The 23,636-nt window shown below is 36.5% G+C and overlaps 1 protein-coding gene across 2 annotated transcripts in view; it reads right to left on the bottom strand.

Moving 5' to 3' along the window:
• The window catches only part of LOC5565890 (excitatory amino acid transporter), a 42,813-nt gene extending 25,535 nt beyond the window's left edge, over positions 1–17,278 (bottom strand). The window contains exon 1 of one of the 2 annotated variants that reach the window (XM_021848159.1): positions 16,836–17,278. Coding sequence is in view for 1 of the 2 variants with exons in the window: in XM_021848157.1 (XP_021703849.1) it covers positions 16,850–16,855 (6 nt within the window). In the remaining variant the exon portion in view is untranslated. The remainder of the gene's footprint in view (positions 1–16,835) is intronic. The other variant, XM_021848157.1, reaches the window with a different exon arrangement.
• Between the last annotated feature and the right edge of the window lie 6,358 nt (positions 17,279–23,636).

Below are 23,636 nucleotides of genomic sequence, written 5' to 3'. Positions count from 1 at the left end.
ATGTTTTAGTTTGTAATAAACCTTTTTCATGTGTTAACACAATTGCTTCTGCTGTTTTCTGGTTACAAGTGTAAGTAATTAACAGTTGCCGTAAAGATCTGCTGACTTTTTATTTTTGCAATTTGAATAATTGCAATTTGAATAATTCCACACGTACGGTAACATAATTGATTCTATGTTTTTATTTCATTCAGCAAACATTTCTTTTGTCCAAGATCCTGATGGTCATAGCGCAAAATGGGTGCAAAAATCAAACCACGAGTACACGAAGAATGCTGGTGCTGAACATGTCTACTTACAATGGTAAGGCTGATTTTTTATACTTTGTTTGAATGCGGTCAATTACAAATATCGTGAAATTTCTTTTCAGATTGGAGAACATCTTCGACGACGTTATTTGCGCCTGCATTATTAGCAAGATCCAAGACGATGGAACTTATAATCATGTTCATTTTTTTTTTCAAATACTGTAAAATGTCGTATAAATAAATAAAAAAAAACGCATTACCATATTTTGTCATCAATAATAACTATGAAGAAATATGAAAATACAACAACCCCACAATCCAAACAAAAAAATCGGTTGAATCAACCAGCGTATTAGTTTATTTTGAACCAATTCTTGGCTGAATCAAACCACTTTTCTTAGTTAGAAACAACCTACGTTCTTGTTTGTTTCAAGAACTGTCAAATTGAACAACAAATATTTTGGTTGTTTCAAGCTAGGTTTTGTTGAATTTCCCTAGAAAATCGTGGAAAAAACAACTTGGAATCTTAGTTAGTTTTAACCAACGCATGTTGTTGATTCAAAGCAAGATTTTGTTTGTGCATATTTCAAACTAAAGTTTTGTTTGAAATCAACCAATAAATGGTTGAATTTACTAATATTTTTTCTCCGTGTCCTTAGCCTAGTAGTAACGTCCGCGAAAGCAAAGCAAAGCGATGTTGAAGGTATCTGGCAATATAGTGGCAACTTTGGCAAAGAACGCTCTCAGTTAATAACTCTTGAAATGCTCATAAGAACACTAGGCTAAAAAGCAGGCTCTATCTAGGTGTGGACGTAATGCCAAAATAGAAGAGTATGTGCAACTAAAAATAACTTTAACGGTTTGCTTGCACATCGTATGCAGTACATTTCGATTTATGAACCATATTGTTCAATCAACTGCACTTCCATCAATCATCATAAAGTTGTCCCTTGCAAAGCGAACTTGTTTACGCAAAGCCTCAGCGTCGATGCATTTCAAATCTGCAGTTCTGGAATAAACAATAACACCACTCGATATCGATTTTCCCTGCCAAACCAGCCACCCACAAGCAGATTACAGTTTACACTTTGCACCGAGCCTTAAATCATAGTTGCGATGCAATATAATGAGTCCTCTAGCTATAGGTGTTTCTTTTGAAACAAACACCCGGCTTAGTTTGCCGATTGGAAAACGCGAAGACACGACAATTGCGACGTCCCATTATTGCCCTCAGTGTCAACGATGCCATAACTCGATACCGTTCGGTAGATAGGAAGGAACATCATTGAGGACGATTTGCTTGAACGGTCCAAATTCGAAAGGTTAAGGACGAACGGAAGTTTTACAAGCTCGAGAAATTATTCTCAAGGAAGGTGATTCAAGACGGTTCACTTGTACCCAATGAATCCTGTCTAAATACCCTGTGACGCTGTGAGCTTGCAGGCACGTGCTTGTCATTCAAGACCAAAATAGTCACCGGTTGCACATGAGAGTAGATATAATAATTCTCACTGCAAAATCTGTGACTTTGTACGGATTAGCCACAGGTTTTCCGCTCATTAAAACGAACATAGTTATATGTGAAGCGAATGGAAAAAAAAAGCAAACGATGATGACGCGAATAACAGTGGTGGCAATCAGGAATAGATATGAACACCGATGCTATTCTTAGTCACTTTGGATATTATGAATTATCATCGTTTATAATCGTCGTGTCCTATTGGTTCGAACGAAATAAGACAGGATAATAAAGTACGATGCTATGATAGTTTAAAAATTAGAGCCATGATTACATAACCAAAACTAATATCGTGCATTGTGGAATTCTTTTTCTTCTAACTTCTTCAATTTCTTTCCATCAACGTCCCCACTAAGACAGACCCAGCCTCTCAGCTTAGTATTCTTATGAGTACTTCTACAGGTAGGGTAACGGTCGTATTCTGGACACCATAAGGAAGGGCAGACAATTAATCGTTCCATAAAAAAATATAAAATTTCCATAGAAAATGCAAAATATGCCAGTAAAGAAACAAGGGTAAAATCAACAGAAAAGTTAAAAATTTACATAAAAAAATAAAGAAGTGCATAGAAAAAACAAAATTTTCCATAAATAAAAAAAATTTGAGCAATAAATAGATTCAAAAGTGCAGTAGAATCGACAATAATCTCTCTAAAAAATATCGAATTTTACATTTAAAAACCTCAAAATGTCCCTATTTTCTTCACAGAAAGCAAGAAATAATTATAAATTTTCCACAAAAAAAGCCAAAATTTGCAATAAATAAATAAATAATAATTCGCCCACAATAAATCAAAAATTTCCATTCAAAAATTAAAAAGAGCAATAGCAGTAAATGCAAAGTTGCAATAAACAAACCCAACTGAGCAATTTAAAATGACAATCAATACATGAAAATGTTGTAGAAAATTCCAATATTTAAGTAAAACTTTTTATAAAAATAACGTAATTTCCCAATAATGAGTAATTATGTGTGTAATGGATTTCATAAATTTTCAGTCAAAACGAATCATTGTTTTCACAATTGGAGCTAATTAGTCGGCGTATGTAGATGTAGTAATTGCATTTTAGAGTTCGATAATTAATTACGTAATAATTTAGGGGAGGGGAGAGCGGGGAGATTGGCCGGGTTTGAAAAAATATTTCTTGCCATGTAGAAAAAAATAATGTTTCATACAAAAAATCATACATGGAGGGGAGGCGAGGTTTTGAAAAATCACAAAAAAATGTTTTTCAATACACCCCATCGTTAGGCGCTACAATTTTAATTATTTCGGCAAAGTTGGAATGAAACATGGAACATGGGATATCTAATCTTCCAATATTAGGAACACTTATGTCACTGCTTGGGTCATGTCCAACTACATTGATGGTAGAAGCTTATGCTCTCATGCCCCACCAGCCAGAGAACTGGTGTTTACAAACTAAGCAACTTTACATTTACTGCTATTGCTCTTTTTGATTTTTTGAATGGAAATTATTGTGGGCAAATTGTTTTTTATTTATTGCAAATTTTGGCTTTCTTTGTGGAAAATTTATAATTATTTCTTGCTTTTTGTGAAGAAAATAGGGACATTTTGAGGTTTTTAAATGTAAAATTCGATATTTTTAGTGAGATTATTGTCGATTCTACTGCTTTTTTGAATCTATTTATTGCTCAAATTTTTTTTATTTATGGAAAATTTTGTTTTTTTCTATGCACTTCTTTATTTTTTTATGTAAATTTTTAACTTTTCTGTTGATTTTACCCTTGTTTCTTTACTGGCAAATTTTGCATTTTTTATGGAAATTTTATATTTTTTTATGGAACGTTAATATTTTAGCCCATAAGGAAGTGGTTTTAGTTTGTTGTCCCAATCAATTAGTTGCACAGCGGAACCAAGTCAAAGAACATGCCAAAATGTAGAGAAAATTTTCCTCTACGAGATAGAAATGCCCATACGGTCATGTTGGATCCAAAAAACGTCGAAAATAATAGAACTGGGAAGCACTGTTTTTCATTATTTTGGACATACCAATACATTTTGAACCCTCAAAGTATATATTTTGGACACCCGGCATTTTTTATCGTTTAGCGACCAAGTCCACGACACTGGTTGTATAATATGCTTGCCCATAGTCTAATCCATCGATTGACAATGGAAAACAGAAAAAAATCTACGCTTATAGTTCAGAAATTTGAAAAAAGTTTTTGTTTACATTTGTGAAATTTCTGACGGCTTAAATTTCTATGTGTAACGTGTTGTAACGGTTACTCGAATGAGCCGATTAAATTAAATTAATTTCAGATAAAATTATCACATTTTCTATGTACAAAAGATTGATGAAAGTGCGGAATAGTACTATCTTTCCAAATGGCATGTGAGTTGAGTTGGTCTTTCGATTTTAACTGGGAAATTTGCAGGAAAATTGCCCAGGGGGTTCAAAACATATAGGGGTCCAAAATATATTGGTTACCCTATTGACAGAGAACTTTCTTTGTCAACATTGCCATTTTTTGATTCATGTTTCATGTGGTAGATATCGCCGCACAGTAATGGATCAGTATTTGACTGAACGAAGAATATTTCTTCTAAAAGTGTTGCAATTGCGCAGAACAAATTGTACCTACATGAACCCCAACCCTATTACAACATTGCAATAAATTATAATTTGTTCAAGCTTACTTTTTTCGTACGTAGGAAACAAAATGTCATCCGTATTCCTAGAAGCGTTAATTGCATATGATATATGGAGAAGTGGAACCCATATCATTCGTTTGGAATTTTTTTTTTTTTTTGCTGGCGTAACAGAGCCTGCTTCTCAGCTTGAATTGATTATATTTGTCAGTGTTGGAGAGGTAATTCATAGATAGAAGGTAACTTGTAGATCGTCGCCATGATTTCCTTCTTTAAAATGACCCTTAATTGATTCATAACTGTTGGGTCACTGTACGATGCCCATGAAAATTTCCATTACCAAAAGATCCTGAACCAACCGGGAATCGAACCCAGACATTCCCGGTTGGCTCAGAATCTATTGGTAATGGAAATTTTCCTGGGCATCGTACAGTGACCCAACAGTTATGAATCAATTAAGGGTCATTTTAACCCTTTAGCATGGCTTTGCTTTATAGCCACGGATGTTGCCACTAGTCTCAGGAAGGGTGAATGATACACCCTTAGAATTGTTTAGAATTGATGGTCATTTTGTTCCGTATTTCAAATAGATTTCTCTAACTTTCTATAATGGTACAATAATCTAAATCTGAATTCTTCTGGGCCTTTTGATAAATTAATCTGTTAATTTTGATCACCTTGAAAATTTAAAATTTCCCAGAACTGAGTTACTCTTAAAATCATATCCTCATTTTCGAGACTAAACGGATGCTGTGATTCTATCGTAGGGTAGAAGCACCGGTTTTGGCCATACGCCAGTTGTAGCCATAGTGGGTTATTCACCGTTTTACATAACCAATCAGCATAAAACCTTTTGTGTTCAGTAGATCACATTCATATGATAGAGCTACATTCATTTACTTGTCCAAATTGATTCAAAACATAAGAAAAACAATTAATTTTCCTTATAATTTTAACTCTCATACACCTAATTTGGCCAGGACACTTCTAATTTGGCCAGTCTCATGAGAAATCAATGCGATTGGCCAATTTAGGAACCGAAGTTAAATCTCTGGCCGAAACTGGTTCCGTCAGCCTATATTGACCAACAGGATTTTCAAAGCGAAAAATGGTTTTAGCTCAGTTTTGATATTTTACACACATAATATGGATTGAAAGCTTGCATTTGACATATTTGTAATGTAAAAACGGCTACCCATTTAATTTTTATTGACATTTTCTCTTAGGCTGGCCAAAACCGGTGCTTTTACCCTAGTTTAAGGCGAAGTAGGCCGTCATTGAAATTTGTACGCGTCGTTGATGATTGTTGCTAATTCATCTCACGATTTCGAATCAAAGAAAATCAGTTGGTTTTGCACTGACACATCTGAAAAAGTATCAGCATACTTTATGCATGTGTGCGCGTGTAAGTGATACTTTTTCAAGTTAATATAAACTATCAAGACTGAGTTTTATTATTTTGAAATGCAAGCTGAAAAGTCATCATTATTGGCAAAACGACTGACGGGTTACTTAGCCTTAAATCGTTCAAACATATTTTTTTTGCTTGAGTTATCGTTTTTGATATAAGGTGAAACGAGGCAATAATAATCGTACTTTTTCCTAATAATTAACGTCACATAAAGCGCTGCGGTACGCAGAATTTGTAGACAATATTTGAAAAATATATGATGTTTAAATTGTTCTTCGACCTTTTGTCCTTTCGACCTTTTGTCCGTTCGACCTTTTGTCATAGATTCATAAAGTAGCTAAAATGTGGAAAAATCAATAATGAAATATTTTAAAACCTGCCTATAATGAAAATATAACCCAAACACTGTTGTCTACCGAGAAAAAATTCCGATGGGGATTAGGGGCATAATGAACACCCGGGGCGAAATGGACTGAGGGGATTAGAATATGCATACTTCATCAAAAGTTCATACACTGCATGAAATATGTATTGCATTTGTAATGTTTGACGGTAAACAAGTTTATGTTTTGCTTGAATTGTCCTTTGAAATTCGATTTTAAGTTTTCCTCTGCTTCAAATTGGCATATAAGCAATTTTCTAGTTTTCGAGCAAAGTAACGAACTTAGAAAGGCTCTTTTTAGCTCTTATGACAGAGGGAGAGCCCTTTTACTTATCGAAACGACTGACAGTCATTATACATTTTGGAATCATTCAATTTTATCAAAGTGTTCATTTTGCCCCGATACCTTTTTCCAGCCTTGTTTTCGACCTAATTTTCTAACTCACTTTTCTGACATATGATATGAATTTTATTATAATGAATAAATGTAGCACGCCGTACTTATATTAAACTTGAGAACTAGCCAGGAGTCTTAAAAAAAGCATTTGCTTGATGTGTCCATTATGTCCCTAATTCCTCTGTATTCGATTATTATAATCTGCTGGCTCTGGCATTGAGTGATTCGTCCTTTAGATGTAAAGATTCTTCCATGAATACCTCCAGGATTTGTCAGCATCCCTGCATTATCTTTTTGAATTAGTCCAGCACGGATTTTCCAGGGATTCAACCACTAATTTTTTTTTTTGCAATTCCGTTGCAAATCAATCAACTTTTCATTGAGAAGTTGATCAACATAACGGCCTACTTTTCCTACCAAAAGAAACAGTGCTGAAAAGTGCTACTAACCCAGTGTCCCAGTCTCTTCATGCCATGCTTATTCTGGGCGGCGTGTGAGTCGAGACGAGTTGTTCTTACCTCGGGTGACATGAGGCGACTAATGTAAACCAAATGGAAACGAGTCGACACCTCACCGACTAGTCTTGCCTTACATGCCACATAGGATAAGCACAATTGCATCTGATTCTTGAGTTTATTCTACATCTGGCGTGAGGTGAGGATTGTCGGTGTCCTACAGCGAGGTGAAAATTCTCGACTCGAGCGAAATGACTTTCCATTTGGTTTACACGGCGAGTCACTTCACTAAAGTCTACATCCGTTGTGCGATCAGGTTCCGACATAGCTTGACGATTCTGATGTGGGATCGGATCGTCCAGCATTTTCTTACCTGTTCATTCCTCTAATAGGGAAGATCTGCATGAAACCCATGGGAGCGAGAAAATTTGTGACATTCATGGGCACTACTGTCACAGCCTACGTGATTGAAAAATACTGAATTGAAACTACTCATGGCTGTATGCCTATGTGGGTTCTTTTGAAATGTTTGCTTGTGCTTTTAGAGTTCATCCAGTTGAAACGGCATTTTTCGAAATAGCAAAATATGTTGTATGCAACTCGTTGCAAAACTCGATTTTTTCAGCACTCGTTGTATTTATCCAACGAGGCTCGCCGAATCCAACTCGTGCTGAAAAAATCAGCATTTTGCAACTTGTTGCATAAATAACTATATGAATACTACAAAGATAACCTTCAGAATTGATTCCATAATTCGTTCGTAAGTTCTTCTAAAAATTTCGCCAGAGATTCTTCCAAGGAATTCGTACACAAATTCATCTTTTAATTCCTATACGGAAAGGATTCTTCGAGGATTTTCTTCAGATTTTTTCCATTGATACCCCCAGAAAATTGCTCAAGTATTCGAACATGAGATTTGCCAAGGTTTCAACCATAGTGTTGTCGTTTGTCCAAGAATTTCATCAAATTGATGGTTAGAAACATAACTTCAAGGATTTTTAATGCATAGCTAACATATTCATATATAGGAAATACACTGTTCGTTTCATCATGACTTAATTTAAGATTTCTTCCAAGATTTTAAAAAAAGCACACTTTTAATTTTTGAGGATTTCCACACCAGATTTTGCAGAACTTTTCCGAGATCCCTGAGAACGATTTTATAGACATTACTCTGTGAAATACTTCCGAGATTGAATTATTTCTTCCAGTAGTCCTTCAAAAGATATCCAGTACTTTTTTTTTCAAATGTTGCAGCTCCTCCAAATCTAAGAAACTTAAAAACATCCCCAGGCTTCTGGAAATTTGTATAAGAACTTTTCAAGGAACAAGAATTCATTCATGGATTGCACCAAACTTTTTTTTGGAGATAGCTCCAAAAAATTATTTAGATAATCAATTATGTTATTCGTTATGTTATCGTTGCCTTTAAAAATTATTGATATTTGTGTATCACACCCCCATATTATTGGCTCTTTTGATATCAATCGAGCAGTGTTGCCATCTATTACCGAAATACCTAACATAATTATAACCTTGATTTATTTTACGACCGATTTTTTTACGACCCCCCGATAACGGTCGTAAAAATAGGTTAGGGTATATATGCAATTCAGTTTAAACGGAAATTCATGAACATGTTAACATCATCAACAAAATCATAATATTATACCAAAGAGGCACAGGTAGTGGTTTCTGAAGTATAGAATAGCAATTGCTAACGTGTTTACTCCCAAGTTGGTTTCTTACTTCAAATACTTAATGATATAATTTATTTTTTGGCGTTTTAAGCCCTGTTTTTTGTATCTTTATCAATATTTAAATGTTATTTAGTGCTGATGTAATGCAATATTAAACAAAACTGTAATCCATGGTAAGAGACGGTCCATTAATTACGTAAGGGGGGGGGGGTTTGAGATTTCTTATGCTCCATACAATTAATTTTTAATTTTCAAATAACAATTTCAGTTATTCGAATTGACTAGTAGAGTGTTCCACATGTGGTGAACCTTGTTATTATACATGCTGCTTTTCCTCACACAATTCCCAAGTTTGTAAATCTGTATCTCTGCTTCCGGTAATCCGAATCGGCCGAAAGTTTTGATGATGAATTACAAAAAAAAAACGAAAGTTTTGAATGTAGGGTGCAGAGCTACTTTGGCACTTCCATGATTCACTTTGGCATGGGGGGGTTTTCTTAGCCGAATCGTCTAAAACTTTGCAATAAGAAGCACCTCAAAAAAAACACTGCCAAAATGAATCAAAAGTGCCGGAAGAATAGGATCCGGCTACCTATTGGTGATGGTATAGACTCGGCAGTCATTTTTTTTTTCATTTATTTAGTTAACATCTAGACAGATAACACTGAATCAACAATTTCACGCCACAATACTCGGTTCGTGGCCGCATCTCTCCATCCTCTCCATCAGCCCCACGCTCGCCAAATTGATCCACCCACCTAGCTCGCTGCGCTCCACGCCTTCTTGTACCAACCGGATCCGAAGCGAACACCATCTTAGCAGGGTTGCTGTCCGGCATTCTTGCAACATGCCATGCCCATCGTATCCTTCCAGCTTTGGCCACCTTCTGGATACTGGGTTCGCCGTAGAGTTGTGCGAGCTCGTGGTTCATTCTCCGCCGCCACACACCGTTCTCCTGCACACCGCCAAAGATCGTCCTAAGCACCGGACGTTCGAAGGCTCCAAGTGCTTGTAGGTCCTCCTCGAGCATCGTCCACGTTTCATGCCCGTAGAGGCCTTATGAGCGTTTTGTACATGGTACACTTGGTGCGGGCGTGAATCTTTCTTGACCGCAGCTTCTTCTGGAGGCCATAGTAGGCCCGACATCCACTGATGATGCGCCTCCGTATTTCACGGCTGACGTTATTGTCAGCCGTCAGCAAGGATCCAAGTTAGACGAACTCGTCGACCACCTCGAACGTATCCCCGTCTATCGTAACATTGCTACCTAGGCGAGTCCTGTCGCGCTCAGCCCCACCAGCTAGCATGTACTTTGTCTTGGTCGCATTCACCACCAGTCCAACTTTTGCTGCCTCGCGTTTCAGGCGGGTGTACAGATCTGCCACCTTTTCAAATGTTCGGCCGACGATGTCCATAACATCCGCGAAGCAAACAAATTGACTGGATCTCGTAAAAATCGTACCCCGGCTGTTAAGCCCGGCTCTCCGCATAACACCTTCTAGCGCAATGTTGAACAACAGGCACGAAAGTCCATCACCTTGTCGTAGTCCCCGGTGGGATCCAAACGAACTGGAGTGTTCGCCTGAAACCTTCACACAATGTTGCACACCTTCCATCGTTGCTCTTATCAGTCTCGTGAGCTTCCCGGGAAAGCTGTTCTCGTCCATGATTTTCCATAGCTCAACGCGCTCGATACTGTCGTATGCCTTGAAATCGATGAAAAGGTGATGCGTTGGGACCTGGTATTCACGACATTTTTGGAGGATTTGCCGTACAGTAAAGATCTGGTCCGTTGTCGATCGGCCGTCAACGAAGCCGGCTTGATAACTTCCCACGAACTCGTTTACTACAGGTGACAGACGACGGAAGATGATCTGAGACTCGGCAGTCATATTCCTCTAATGAAACAAATTAATTTTGTCTCACCGACGTTTCGGTCCGTATTTGGGACCTTCTTCAGTGATAAATAATAGATCGCTTGATAGGAATAAGACTGCCGAACCAATACCATCACCAATTTCAATTACCATACAGTCGAAAACCAAGCAAATAATGTTTTGTATATAGCTAAATCTTTACATTTCTTCATTCATTGTGTTCTGCAAATTTGCGTACCTTCTTAAATATAACAAGTTTGCGAAACAAACCAACAGCCCACAACTCACCTTTTTTCAAATAAATGTAATCTCAGTTACTTACTTTTGTTTTTGAACAACCCTCTGAAACTCTTCTAAAAATGAAAGATAGTTAATGCATTCACCACTAACATAAGTTCAGGTTATTTGTAGTTTGTCAGATACAGATCCCCAAACTTGATCAAAAACTAATTCTTTTCGAGTTTATTCTATTCTTAACACTTTCGGAACGGACCATATTTGAGTGGTTATTTGAAAACTCACCCTATAAACTCATTGTTTTGGTTATTTCATCAATCCATTTACTTCTTTGGGTCGAATTCAGACCAGCACAATTGTTCCCAAGGCGGCCAATGTTCGAAAAAAAAATTGGATCCGTATTTTTTTATTTCGATGTTAGGGTGCTCTTTAGTGGGTGGTCGTTTTATTTTAATGCACATTAGGGTGTGGCTTATTTTTTTGAAAGTTCTCAAAACCAAAAATCCGTGTGCTCTTCTGAATTCAAAAGCCAAAAACTTAAAGACTTAGAGGTGACGTGAGCGCCTTGAAGGAGAATGTTCAAGTTATGAAATATGACCTTCAGTGAAGTCTTCATAGCTTTATTATTTCCTAACCAATTTTGAAGCTCTTTGCATCCTCTTCAAAGTTTAATTTATAAAAAGTTTGTGGAATATCAAATTTATCTAAAATCACAACTAGTCTTAGTTAAAAGTAGTTTTCTCCAATTTTCATCTTCCCGCAAAAAAAAAAAACAAATTTTTATTTGACCATAACTTAATGAATACTAAAACGATTACTAATCTGTTTAGATGCTTTTGAAGCAAATTAAGTATTTTTTTAAATTGTTGGTACAACAAATTAATTTAAATATTAGTTTTGACTTACTTACTTAACAAAAACTGCTTAAAACATGAATTTTGAACAGAAAAGGTCCACGTGATTATTGAAATGAAATCGAATTCAGGTTAACTTCTGCGTCCATGAGTCCGCTCGTGGTATAGAAGTTGTTTAGGAGTAGCATGAGGATTTTACCCACCCTGATATACACCTCTGTTAGAATAATTAGGTCGAATGAGAAATGTAAGGATTACGATCAGAGAGTGAGGGTTATTACGTCACTACACGATCGCGACGAGTCGATCGGTAGGAGATTAAAGGTTTACAATCTAGTGCTACTTCAAGCAAGGCGGTGAACGGTCACCAAGATTTTATCCCAATAACTACAGTGCTGTTCTGAATAATAGCGGCGCATGTCGATTTTCATACAAAATGCTCAACTTTGACATGCTGTAGTTTTGTTCCCTTTCAAGCAATCGAGCTGAAATTTTCTCCACAGAACTACAAATATGATCAATTTTGTAACTACAAAATTTCAGTTTTTTCTGAGTCCCTGCCGAAAAGTGAGACACTAGGTGAAATTTTTCGAAAAAATAGCAGTTTTTCATTTTAAAATTTTTCTTCTACAAATATTTTAAACATTTTTGGTTTAGGTGTAGGTTTAATAAGTTGGAGGAGATTGTTCCAATGGTAAGTGATATACAATTTAAAACTATTATGTCAAGCCGAAATTCAAATTTTTAAAACTGCTATTTTTTCGAACAATTTCACCTAGTATCTCACTTTCCGGCAGGGGCTTAGAAAATTTTGAAATTTTGTGTTTACAAAGTTGGGCATATTTGTAGTTCTGTAGAGAAAATTTCAACTCGATTGGTTGAAAGGGAACAAAACTACAGCATGTCTAAGTTGAGCATTTTGTATGACAATCGACATGCGCACTGTATTTGTATATATGTAGATATTTAACTGTCTAAAATAAATGTAATTGTTCATGTAAAGTGTAATAAATAGTGTTTAACGTTAATTGAGTGTTACAATGTGATCATCCTGTGGAAATGAAGGCTCCCAGCAACAAATAAGCAGCTCTAGAGGAGCTAGTTTCTTCTATAAGAGGATGGATGGTTGGAAGATATGGTGGAATCCCCTACTTACACGGATTGTTCTTTCGGAGGCCTAAACCCCCCTACGATGTTGCGGGTCGGTGGATCAAAGCCCCAACAGGAGTAATGCGCCCTATTTAGTGAACAGGAAGACGTGAGTTCGATTCTTACCGAGAAGGTGTGCAACTTTTTCGCAAATTTCACATCAATTTGTCCACCCAGTCAAACTTTTGGTCGGTATAACTTTTGTTATACATCATTCTATATGAATCAATTCCATCGTATAGAATGCATGGGAAGGCTATATACCTACCAAAGTGGAGGCTATATACGCACTTGGTATGACTTTTTCAGACTTTCTGCGATCAGATATACGATGCCACAAAATTTTGATGAGAATAAAAAGAGTTTCAACCAAGCCTCGAGCGCGGGACCTCTGGATCAAAGACCAAACATATTACCCCTGTACCACCAAAGGTTTCATGACTCATGTTTGATTATTTGCCAATATTAATGCATGTTTCATGTACAGCGACACTTTCTTTGTTGTTCTTTGAGGCCCATCGTCAGCAGATACCATGTTTGGGAGTCAAGTTATTGCGACTTAATATGATGTTTTCTGGATTGATATATGATCTGTCAGTTTTTACAACGTGACGCGGTTCTATGTTGCACTATTTACGACATGTTTTGTTGTCAATACAAATTGCCGTTTATGAATCGTATTGGGGAGTTATATACAACTTGTGTTAACATTGATAACGCCTTATTTGGCATCTTCTGCGATTCTGATTTTTGACGTATGAATATGTGATTTTGGATGCACATTCTTATACGATACGTGGTTTACTGGTGAAATGCCCCCCTCCCCCCCTATTGCAAAGTATATATAATGGTTAGTTTTACGGTAGTTGCTCGGAAAATATTGTATTTGTCAAAATATTGGTCAGTTAAACGTTAATACTTATGCTAATTCTAGTGGAATTGAATGGTATAGTACTAAATTAAGTTTTTCATTTATTTATAGGCATTCAACTAAACAGCTCGAAGATTCATTGTACTGTTAGTATTATCCATTACAGAACCTTCAATGATTTTAAATAGTTTCTCTTTCTCTTGTACTTAAAAGCTGATGAAGACAAATTTTCAAATATTCTGTATAAAATTGTGTTATGATGTCTTTAATGATCTTTCATGTATAATTAAGAATTTGTAAACTTCCTCAACATATCCGTGGTTAGTCAAGGTACCTATGCTTTGATGTGTTTTTAAAAACTTCATAGGAATTAAGGTGAAGATAAATCAAAGCCAAAGTTCAAATTTTCAATAGCACGGATCTGGAGAACCAAACATCCGTTTAAGCTGAAAACTTAATCGATTGGTCACTAGCTGGTGGTGACCAATCGATTAGGTTTTCAGCTCAAACGGGTGTTTGGTTCTCCAGATCCGTGCTCTTGAAAATTTGAATTTTGGCTTCGAGTCATCTTCACCTTAAATTAATGTCATCAACTTTTACAGCTGTATATTGGAAAAAAATCTTCAAATATTTTTTTCGCAAAACTTCACATCAAATTGTCCATTTAATCCAATTGCAAAGTATATGTAATATTTCGGTAGGTGTCAAATTTCCACTCGGCTGGTTAGCCATGAACTACGAATCATAATGAATTAAAAACAAGTATCTTTTAATATTTAATTGAAAAGTTGAACTATGTCAGACATTTTAACGAAAATACAATCCAACAAGTTTGCACTTTTAGGGGCCCAGATAGCCGTAGCGGTAAACGCTCAGCTATTCAGCATGACCATGCTGAGTGTCGTGGGTTCGAATCCCGCTGGTCGAGGATCTTTGCGTAAAGGAAATTTTCTCGATTCCCAGGGCATATAGTATCTTCGTACCTGCCACACGATATACACATGCAAAAATGGTCAATCGGCAAAGAAAGCTCTCAGTTAATAACTGTGGAAGTGCTCATAAGAACACTAATCTGAGACGCATGCTTTGTCCCAGTTGGGACGTAATGCCAGAAAGAAGAAGAAGAAGACGAAGTTCGAACTTTTCTATTCATCTAGCTGTGGAAGTGCTTTAAAGAAAGCTAAGCTGAAAAGTCAAGATATTTGGGACGTAATGACAGGAAGAAGAAGGTCGAAGGTCTTGCCTATATGCCTTTATGGGCTAGTTTTGTACCTATTCTTTTAGATACACTTAGGGGAAAGTGGGGCAGTTTGGCCACCTTAAGGAAAAGTCGATAAATGTGCTGAAAATATTATGAATTTTTTTAATGTTTGCATGATTTCCAACAATTTTTAGATGAATACATTAGATCCGCATGATTTCTTTTGTCTTATAAAGTTCACGGATGAATGATTGATTTTTCAAAATTTCTCATTTTTCGAGTCGATTTTTTACTGATGGGGTAATATGAGCACCCCATTTTTGATTACAAAATAATCTCATATAATCAAAAATTCAATTAATTTGTTACTATACTTGAAAGTTATTAGTATTTATAAATACTCCGTGCAAGAAGATATATATTTTTTAAAACATTCTAACAGTCAAACATCATCATTCAGAAATGATGAAATTTAAAAGAGTCATTCGGGGCGATATGGCCAGTTTTTTCGAACATCATTTATTTATTTTTATTTGAGTTTTGAACATTTACTTGTAACATACTTATTGCTTTATTTCCTCATCAGCTTTGGGGTTGCATGTTATTTCAGATGAAATTTGAAGAATTTATGCAGTTTTAAGGGGGTGCTCATTCCACCCCATTGCCCAAACCGCCACGACTACCCCTAGCTATAACTATGTCGTAGACCAATACAAAGTAAAAGAAACCTCTGTAATTGCTAATATTTCAGAACAAACTTTTGCCTTATCTTACTTAATCGACAGATGTTCAGAAGTGGTTTGTCTATAACTATACATTTTCATTTGTGTGTGATCTGTGTGTCATCAAGCTATAGCTGTATACATTAGCATCCAAAAGAAAATATGTTCCACACGTCCTTAAAGATTCAATTCACCTTTTTAAAGAGACACCTACGATACGTTAATGCATCCGGTGGACAATTTTCTCTTTGAAGTTATAATTACTAGACAACGGACGAGCTTGTAACGCTTAGTAGCACAGACGTAAAACTTTTCTCATGTATTCTGAAATTATATTACAGTGAAACCTCCATGAGTCGATATTGAAGGGACCATCGACTCATGAAAATATTGAGTCATGGAACAGCAATCTTTTGGAAAGCTGCTTCTAGGGGCCATCATAGTAACCATGAAATTATGCTCTTAGTATGGTTCCATGAGTCGATATCGAGTCATGGAACATCGACTCATGGAGGTATCACTGTATTAAGCTTCCTAATTTAAATTCTGCTTTTTGTTTAAACAAATTTGATGTTTCTTAAAAAGCGATACAAGATTAATATAAACTACTCTATATCTATTATCAAGCATAACATCCCAAACATTATTGCACTGAGAGCGTTACCGAATTTCATCACAATTGCATTCGTGTTAACTCTTAAATATATTTCATGCTCAGTAAAATCATGAAGATTTCCCACGATTTCCTGGGCCCCGCCGGCAGTCAAAGCAAAACACCTCCATTATGTTCTTGCTTTAAAGTAGTACACCTTTCCGGTCAGCCAAGGAAGGCCCCATGAATAAGGCCATCGGCGGATTATTTCAGCTTTTTATGCAAACGTTAGTTACACTTGTCTCGAATAAACGTAGAAGAGAGTAATCCCAACCGTGCCCTTCACCATACCGACAGTTGTATCGTTACATGACTCTTGCGCAAGTTATCACTTCATCATCCTTTTGTGTGAGCTCCCGAAGGATAAGTACTCGGGAAAATAAACTCCCATTCAATGTTCTCTCACCAACCAATGCTCAATCCATATTTCCATGTAAATCATTTCTGCGAAAGCAATGGAGTACCATGCGTCTCCATGAGATGCTGCAATCCGTTTCAATTCCTAGAGTATTCTGTTCGCTTTGCATTACACACTTATGTACCTATAGCCTCATACCTTCATCTCAGTGCTCCAGACGTAATCCTTGTTCGGTTCCACCTGATGGAATGGGGAAGATGGGGAAAGGTTTTACGTTTCCTTAATTACCCACTTCAGCTGCTTCCTGGTTCTGCTGCTGTCCACAACGTAATCAATCTTGTGGTTCGATCGGGAATGCAAAGCACCTAAAACTATATATTGAACCGAAGACTGACTGTGATGATGACGCGACTAATCCACTTAGAAGGGACTGCACTAGAACGGGAATCACTAGTTTCCATTGACACGCCGGACCACAACGACGTCCCTCTCTACCACAACCTATTACCAAATCCCCCTTTCTGGACACAGCGATCGGATCGAAAAAAATACGGACAGACAGGTAGCTGCGGAAAGATGCGACCGAACCGAACGAACCGCGAACGGGAAATGAGCGAAAGGAAAACCCTTTTCGCCAAACCAACCCATCCAACCATCAGCTGGGAAATCTGAGGAATGTGTCAAAAAGTATTTGCAACATATTAAAGTGTCCCAGGGAAGTTGACTTGATCTTATCGTATTTTTCAGGGTTCTAACATTTGCAGGATCTGCAACAAGAAATTAAAAAACGTTTTACTCATTGAGAAAATAAAATATTAAAACTTTTTTTTGTTTTCAATTGGACCATGGTTCTAATGCCTTTCATAAATTATCTAAAATTGAAAAACCGTCAGGAGCCAATTCTGGCATTGGAAGAGGAAAACAAATTATTATTAACTAATTGCGAAAATGCTCAAAAACTTGCTATGAAGTTTGATAGCGCGCACAACTTTAATTTAGGATTCACTAATCCATTTGAAAATTATATTAGAGTAAAGTGGGGCAAAAGTTCGAGTGGGGCAAGAGTTTCTTTTTAAGATTTCTAGATCAATTCAAAACAAAACTTATAAATGTCATGGTGGTTCAAATTCTATTCAAGTAAGAGACTTTCACTCCAAATATCATAAAAATTGATTGACCCATGACTTCAAAACCATTCTTAATCGAGAAATATCATACGTATAAACGTGTCAACTAATGTATTGCCAGAGATTTCATTTTGAACAAATTTTAAATGACGAGAATGGTCAAATCATAATCTATTTTTATACAGCACATTTTTTTAAGAATATTATTGCTATATATTGATTAATATTGAAAGTCTACCGAAAAAATCAGTTGAAGAAATTACATTAGGGTTAGCATCATGAAAGATGCTAATTTCTTTTCGATACAGTCCTTAGAGTGAGCGAGCTTCGTTGGTTCTAACTTCGCTTCGAGCTGAAGAGGTGACGAGAGCGTTGGCTTATTTTATGAGTATCTACTATCTAGGAACGACGCTATGTTGCACCTCAGCGACAAGCAACGAGCGAGCGATGCATTCCCAACAGGAGATAGACATAGTCATATTCACACTGCACCCGGTAAACGGCGTCGCCACCACGGCATAGCCACCAGTTACGAAGCCGACCGTGAATTATTCATGTAGCTATACAGACGGTGAGGATTTCAGCTGTTTTGAGAATCAGTACGTAATGCTCTCTAAAATTACAACATTGCGAAATATATGAATAGGAAACTAATTAAAATAAAATATTGCTCTTTAAAGATGAACAGTCTGCATATGTATGTATTATTGTAATAGCAGTTATAGATTTGCACAAGCTAAGGGACCTTTCTTAGCCGAGTTTTCAGAGTCCGCTGCTACAAAGCAAAGCCATGCTGAAGGTGTCTGGGTCGATTCCCAGTCGATTAATGATCTTTTCGTAACGTAAATATCCTTGACTTCCCTGTTTACATCATCGTAAAAGCATAAAGAAGCAGGCTCTGTAACAGTGGGGACACAATGCCCAGAAGAAGAAGGCTTGCACAGTTATATCGCATAGCGCACAGTAGTACAATGGGGAATGGTGCATTTTGAGTATCACAATAAAATTCGAAGATGTTGCCAATAAAGAGCAAGCCATTGGGCTACGAATTTGATACTCCTGTGATATAGTTTTTTTTTCTATCTTTATAAACGAGATTTTTAGCCCTGGGCTAGTTCATCTCGGGACCAACGGCTTTACTTCCCTTCCGAAGGAAGACGTCACTGAAATTTTTAGTGACTATCTCGGGGTTGGGATTTGATCCCAGGTCTTCGGCGTGAGAGGCGTGTGTTCTAACCACTACACCAGGTCCGTCGCCTGTGATATAGTGAAATCTCCCAAAAATGATATCTGAAAAGTCCTGGCAAAATTTTCAACCCTATTTTTCGAACGACATAAGTTGGCTCCTTAAGTTGAAACAGTTTGGAATCAACTTCTAAGATTGCACTCAAACTTCAAAGGCACAAATCTCGCGAAGAAAATATCCCACAACAGTAAACTTTTTATTATGGCTTTGTGCATTAGCAGATAGCTTAAAATAAGAAGATCAGGAACCATGGGCGTAAATAGCCATCAGACTTGAGGGGGGCCACGGCCCCTTCTCATGAGAGAGGAAAGTCGTAAAGGATTTAGATAACCTTACAATGCTTGTTTCGATAATATTTGTGAACCGATTATAGTGGCGCACTATCATGCACTTTCATACAGAGGTAGATCAAAACCTAAAAATCGTCCAAAACCGATTGATCAACTATCTTAGATACCAAATGTCACTTTTATGGAAAAAAAGTAAAAATTTATTTAAAAATTTATGTTTTCGTTTTAGATTGCCAAGATGACGTATTCAACCCAATTTTAGAGATCTCGAATAGAATACAAGGATTTAAAAGCAGGTTATAATCACGATTTACCTTTCTAATTCGATTTGAACTAGATGTTTGCAAAGTTATAAAACAAGATAAAGATTTAAATGTATCACTTAAGCACTTGAAAAAAAATGCTTGCTAGTTTGAAAATATGGATTATTGTTGCTCAGCATTTCTGTAGCAACCGATTCATTCATCTAAACCGCTCGAAAGCAACATTTGTACATAGAATTGAATAATACCTTTTTTGTTAGAGTTAAGAACTTTAAATCCAAAAGCTGCTTGGCTACCATCATATTGAAAGATTGAAGTTTTTTTGTATTCAAATAAAGCTGTCGTCAGCAAATTCGTACGATAACAGTTGTTTGACGAAAATAGGATGGAAGGTATTTTGCTCATGGATTTATTAATATCCAATTATAGTAAAGCAGAGCAAAAGTTCGACCTTAGTGGTATAATTAAATTTGTTATAAAAACAATAGCAGTTGAAAATAAATACCATTCAGTGTACCTTAAACATATTTGCTATAATTTCGCTGATTGTCTTATACAAACTTTTGCCCGATCGGTGGGGTTCGACACTATTACGACAGACATACTTTATATAAACTTATGTTTACAGATAAATTCACTCTAATTTTTCATCAAAAAATTGCCCAAAGCCCAAGAAAAACCGTTTTTTGCAAAACTAGGTGAAAATGTGAAATGTTGGTGACTTTTTTCGCACGGACAGGCAAATTTCGCTAAACTTGAAGATAATATGTGAATTTGGGGTAATTTGTAAATTTCTCTGCTAGATTATATGGGTCGAACTTTTGGTCCGCTGGTTTGAACTATGGGCCAAAAATTGATTCCAAGCAATTATGGTCGGGGTTCTGCTAAACCGCACCAAGTGCCAAAATCTTTATTCCGAGATATTTTACTTTAAAATCTTTTCCTGTACTAGTTTATCACGGACGATAATTTTATTTTTTTTATCACTCACATGCGATTAACAGTGTCCAATAAGTACACCGAGATTAAATATACTAGTAAATCATCTAAAATTAACGATGTAAATGGATTTCATTAAACAATATGAAGCACTCAGTTCACTCTGGCTGAACAAAAATTGAAAAATATGATTCTCAGTTCGGTATGGTTGGATGTGTTTTACAGTTTTCAACAACACAAGTAAAATTGGAGACAAATGATGTTTATCATCACCGTGCATGTTGGAATCCATGTCACAAGTGTTTATGGGAAGGATTCATATGTATTGAATCAAGGTTCTCACGTGTTCATACATAAATCCTAATGATCGAAGAAAACCATGAATTCGCTCTGCCAAAGCGCACCAAGTTGCTCCCATTTGGTGCACCTTTGCTGATCAAGTTCACAGTTCAATGTGTGAAGTGTTCACCAGGAATGACCATCATTTCAGATGTTCATTGACCTGCTTATGTTTTACTGCAATATAAAAATAACCACAGAATCAAAAAGTTGTTTTATTTCCATCACCATCGGATAGAACATCAGAAAAAAAGTTTCATCGGGATTCGAACTCGTGCCTTCTGTGTGGTAATCTAGTGTGCTACCATTAGGTCATCTTCACTTCTTGAAGGAATGGTGATAAACTTGAATCAAGTAATGTGCACTTTGTCTGGCGGGGTTTGATGGCGGAGATGCCATTTTCTGAACAACTAAAGCGCACCAAGTCCACCTGAGTTGTTCACATGGTAAAGCGAAGTATGCACTTCAACAGAAAAGTAATCGCCTATCTCGATGCGTGGGAAATTTCTTGCAAGAAATGCTCAAGAAAAGCATTTTTCTTTGATCGCAGTACGCAGTTGAAAAGAAATGTCAATTCAAATGGAGTTCACTGTAGGAAATTTCTTGACCATTTCTTGGGCAGAAATTTTTACTTTTCTTGAGCGGAACAGCATACTTAGCTTAACAGTCTAAATTAATTCATTTTTTCATTACGGCTTCTGTGTGGAGTGATAAACATGTTATATAACAAGCAAATGCAAGTATTTATGGTATGTAAATGCCTTTACTTCATGTCTAAATGTGATTTTCAGATAAACAGTACTTAGTGCGGTGTGGCTGGATAAAATTTCAATGAAAATTGATCAACGCCACCGAAACAATATTAAATTTAAATTAATCAATTGCTGCCCAATTTCACTGGCCTCTGTTTCTATGAGTTGCTTGGAATGAATAAATTGTAAGAATATAGGAGGAAATTGGAAAAACATAGCTTTATATCTGAAAAATGAATTCCCTCTGATGACGTGCGTTGGTTTATGGTTCACTCTGGCTGAACAAAATTTCAGTTTTACGTGTCCTTCCAAACAAAATTTATGATCTAAAATAACAAGGGATTGTGCAAATCACTCGATATTTTTATGGTATAGAGGTTATGATTATTTAAGTCCTTTGGTGTAAAAAACGCAATTTGGAAAAAAAATGGCACTTGGTGCGGTTTAGCAGAACCCCGACCTTATGTAATAACTAATACACCTCAAAGCATCCTTATGATGCATAAAACCCCTTTACATAAAAAATCAAAGAAGATTTTATTTCCATGCAATGAGAGCTTAATAAAAAATTATAATGTTTGCGTCAACAAAAAAACAACAAATAGCCATTATTTTTCCAAATCTCAATCGATTCTTATGATATTTGTAGCGAAAGTCTCTTACTTGAACACTATGGCATTTATAAGCTTTGATTTGATTTGAGCTAGAAATCCTAAACATTCGATATCTTATCATTAATCTAGAAACAAGTAAGAAAAATAACAAATAACGCAACGTCTTCTAATTACACAAATTTTACATGAATGTATATATATTTATAACGAAGAAAAAAACATCTCTGAACCGAATTGATGTGGTCACGGCCCTGGTGTAGAACACACGTCGAGGACCTGGGATCGAATCCCATTCTGGAGGTAGTCACTTATGACTCAAAAAGTTATAGTGGCGACTTTATTTGGAAGGGAAGTGAAGCTGTTGGTCTCGAAATGAACTAGCCCAGGGTTAAAAATCTCGTTAACAAAGACAAGCAAAAAGAATTGATGTAATGTCCATATAAACTACGTAAGACGCGAAAAAAAAATTGGCGCAAGAAAAATATAATAAAAATAAATAAAAAAAGGTCATATTAAAACAATCTTCAGTATGAATAAGGTTTTACGTTTATTCTACAGATAGTCTTATTATCTTTTCAATCATAGAACTTCAGAAAATTGGTGTCAACATAACATTGGAAAAAAATTGTTGCAACATCTACGATTTTACACGGTTCGTTGTGGTTTTTTTGTACGAATCCGCCACTATCTTACTATATGAAAAGGAATTTCAATGTTCACAGTTTTGCTGTCACATTTGAATGCAACTGCTTCACTGTCGTCTACTTACTAGCTTTTTTTTAATTTCTTTATTAGTATCATTCCAAACATTACATTCATTTCTTATATCTAGGTGTTCTGTGTTATTAGACAACACTATCATCCTAATTTGGTAAAACAAATTTAAGATTTTATTAACATTTTGTTAACAACATATAACATTTCATTTGCCGTAGCAGTTCAGATTTTTTACAGGTGAGTTGATTTCACCTGCTTATAAGAGAAGAAAAAAAAAACGCTTTGAATATACTTAAATTAACTTTGTTGGAATAGAGGTAGTGTCGCACCTCAGGTAGAAGAATCGTCGGTTGAGAAGCATGCGTCGTCGTTCGTGTACAGTTGGAAAGTACGCCGGTGTTTTATTTCTTCTCCGGTCTGCGAATTGCTTCTCGTCCGCCGTTTGTTGTTGTCCGCTGTGTGGTGCCTCCAACAGGTTATGGGCCCAGGAACGTGTTCTTACAGCATGTATCGTTCTGGAGGAGGATTGGCCGCATAAGTCGCGTGGCGCAGTACGGAATCCTCAGGCTGGATGGATTGGCCGCAACGAAGGACGGGATCTATCGGGAACGTAGGCGATACAGGACACTGGATGGCAGCTGGCTGGTCAAAAGAGCTCGTGGACAGGATCGAAGTCAGGAGGAGCTCGGATGGAGGAC

Source organism: Aedes aegypti, chromosome 2, assembly GCF_002204515.2.
Source record: "Aedes aegypti strain LVP_AGWG chromosome 2, AaegL5.0 Primary Assembly, whole genome shotgun sequence".
In the NCBI taxonomy this organism is placed as follows: Eukaryota; Metazoa; Arthropoda; class Insecta; order Diptera; family Culicidae; genus Aedes; species Aedes aegypti.
This window is presented reverse-complemented; position numbering and strand designations above follow the sequence as displayed.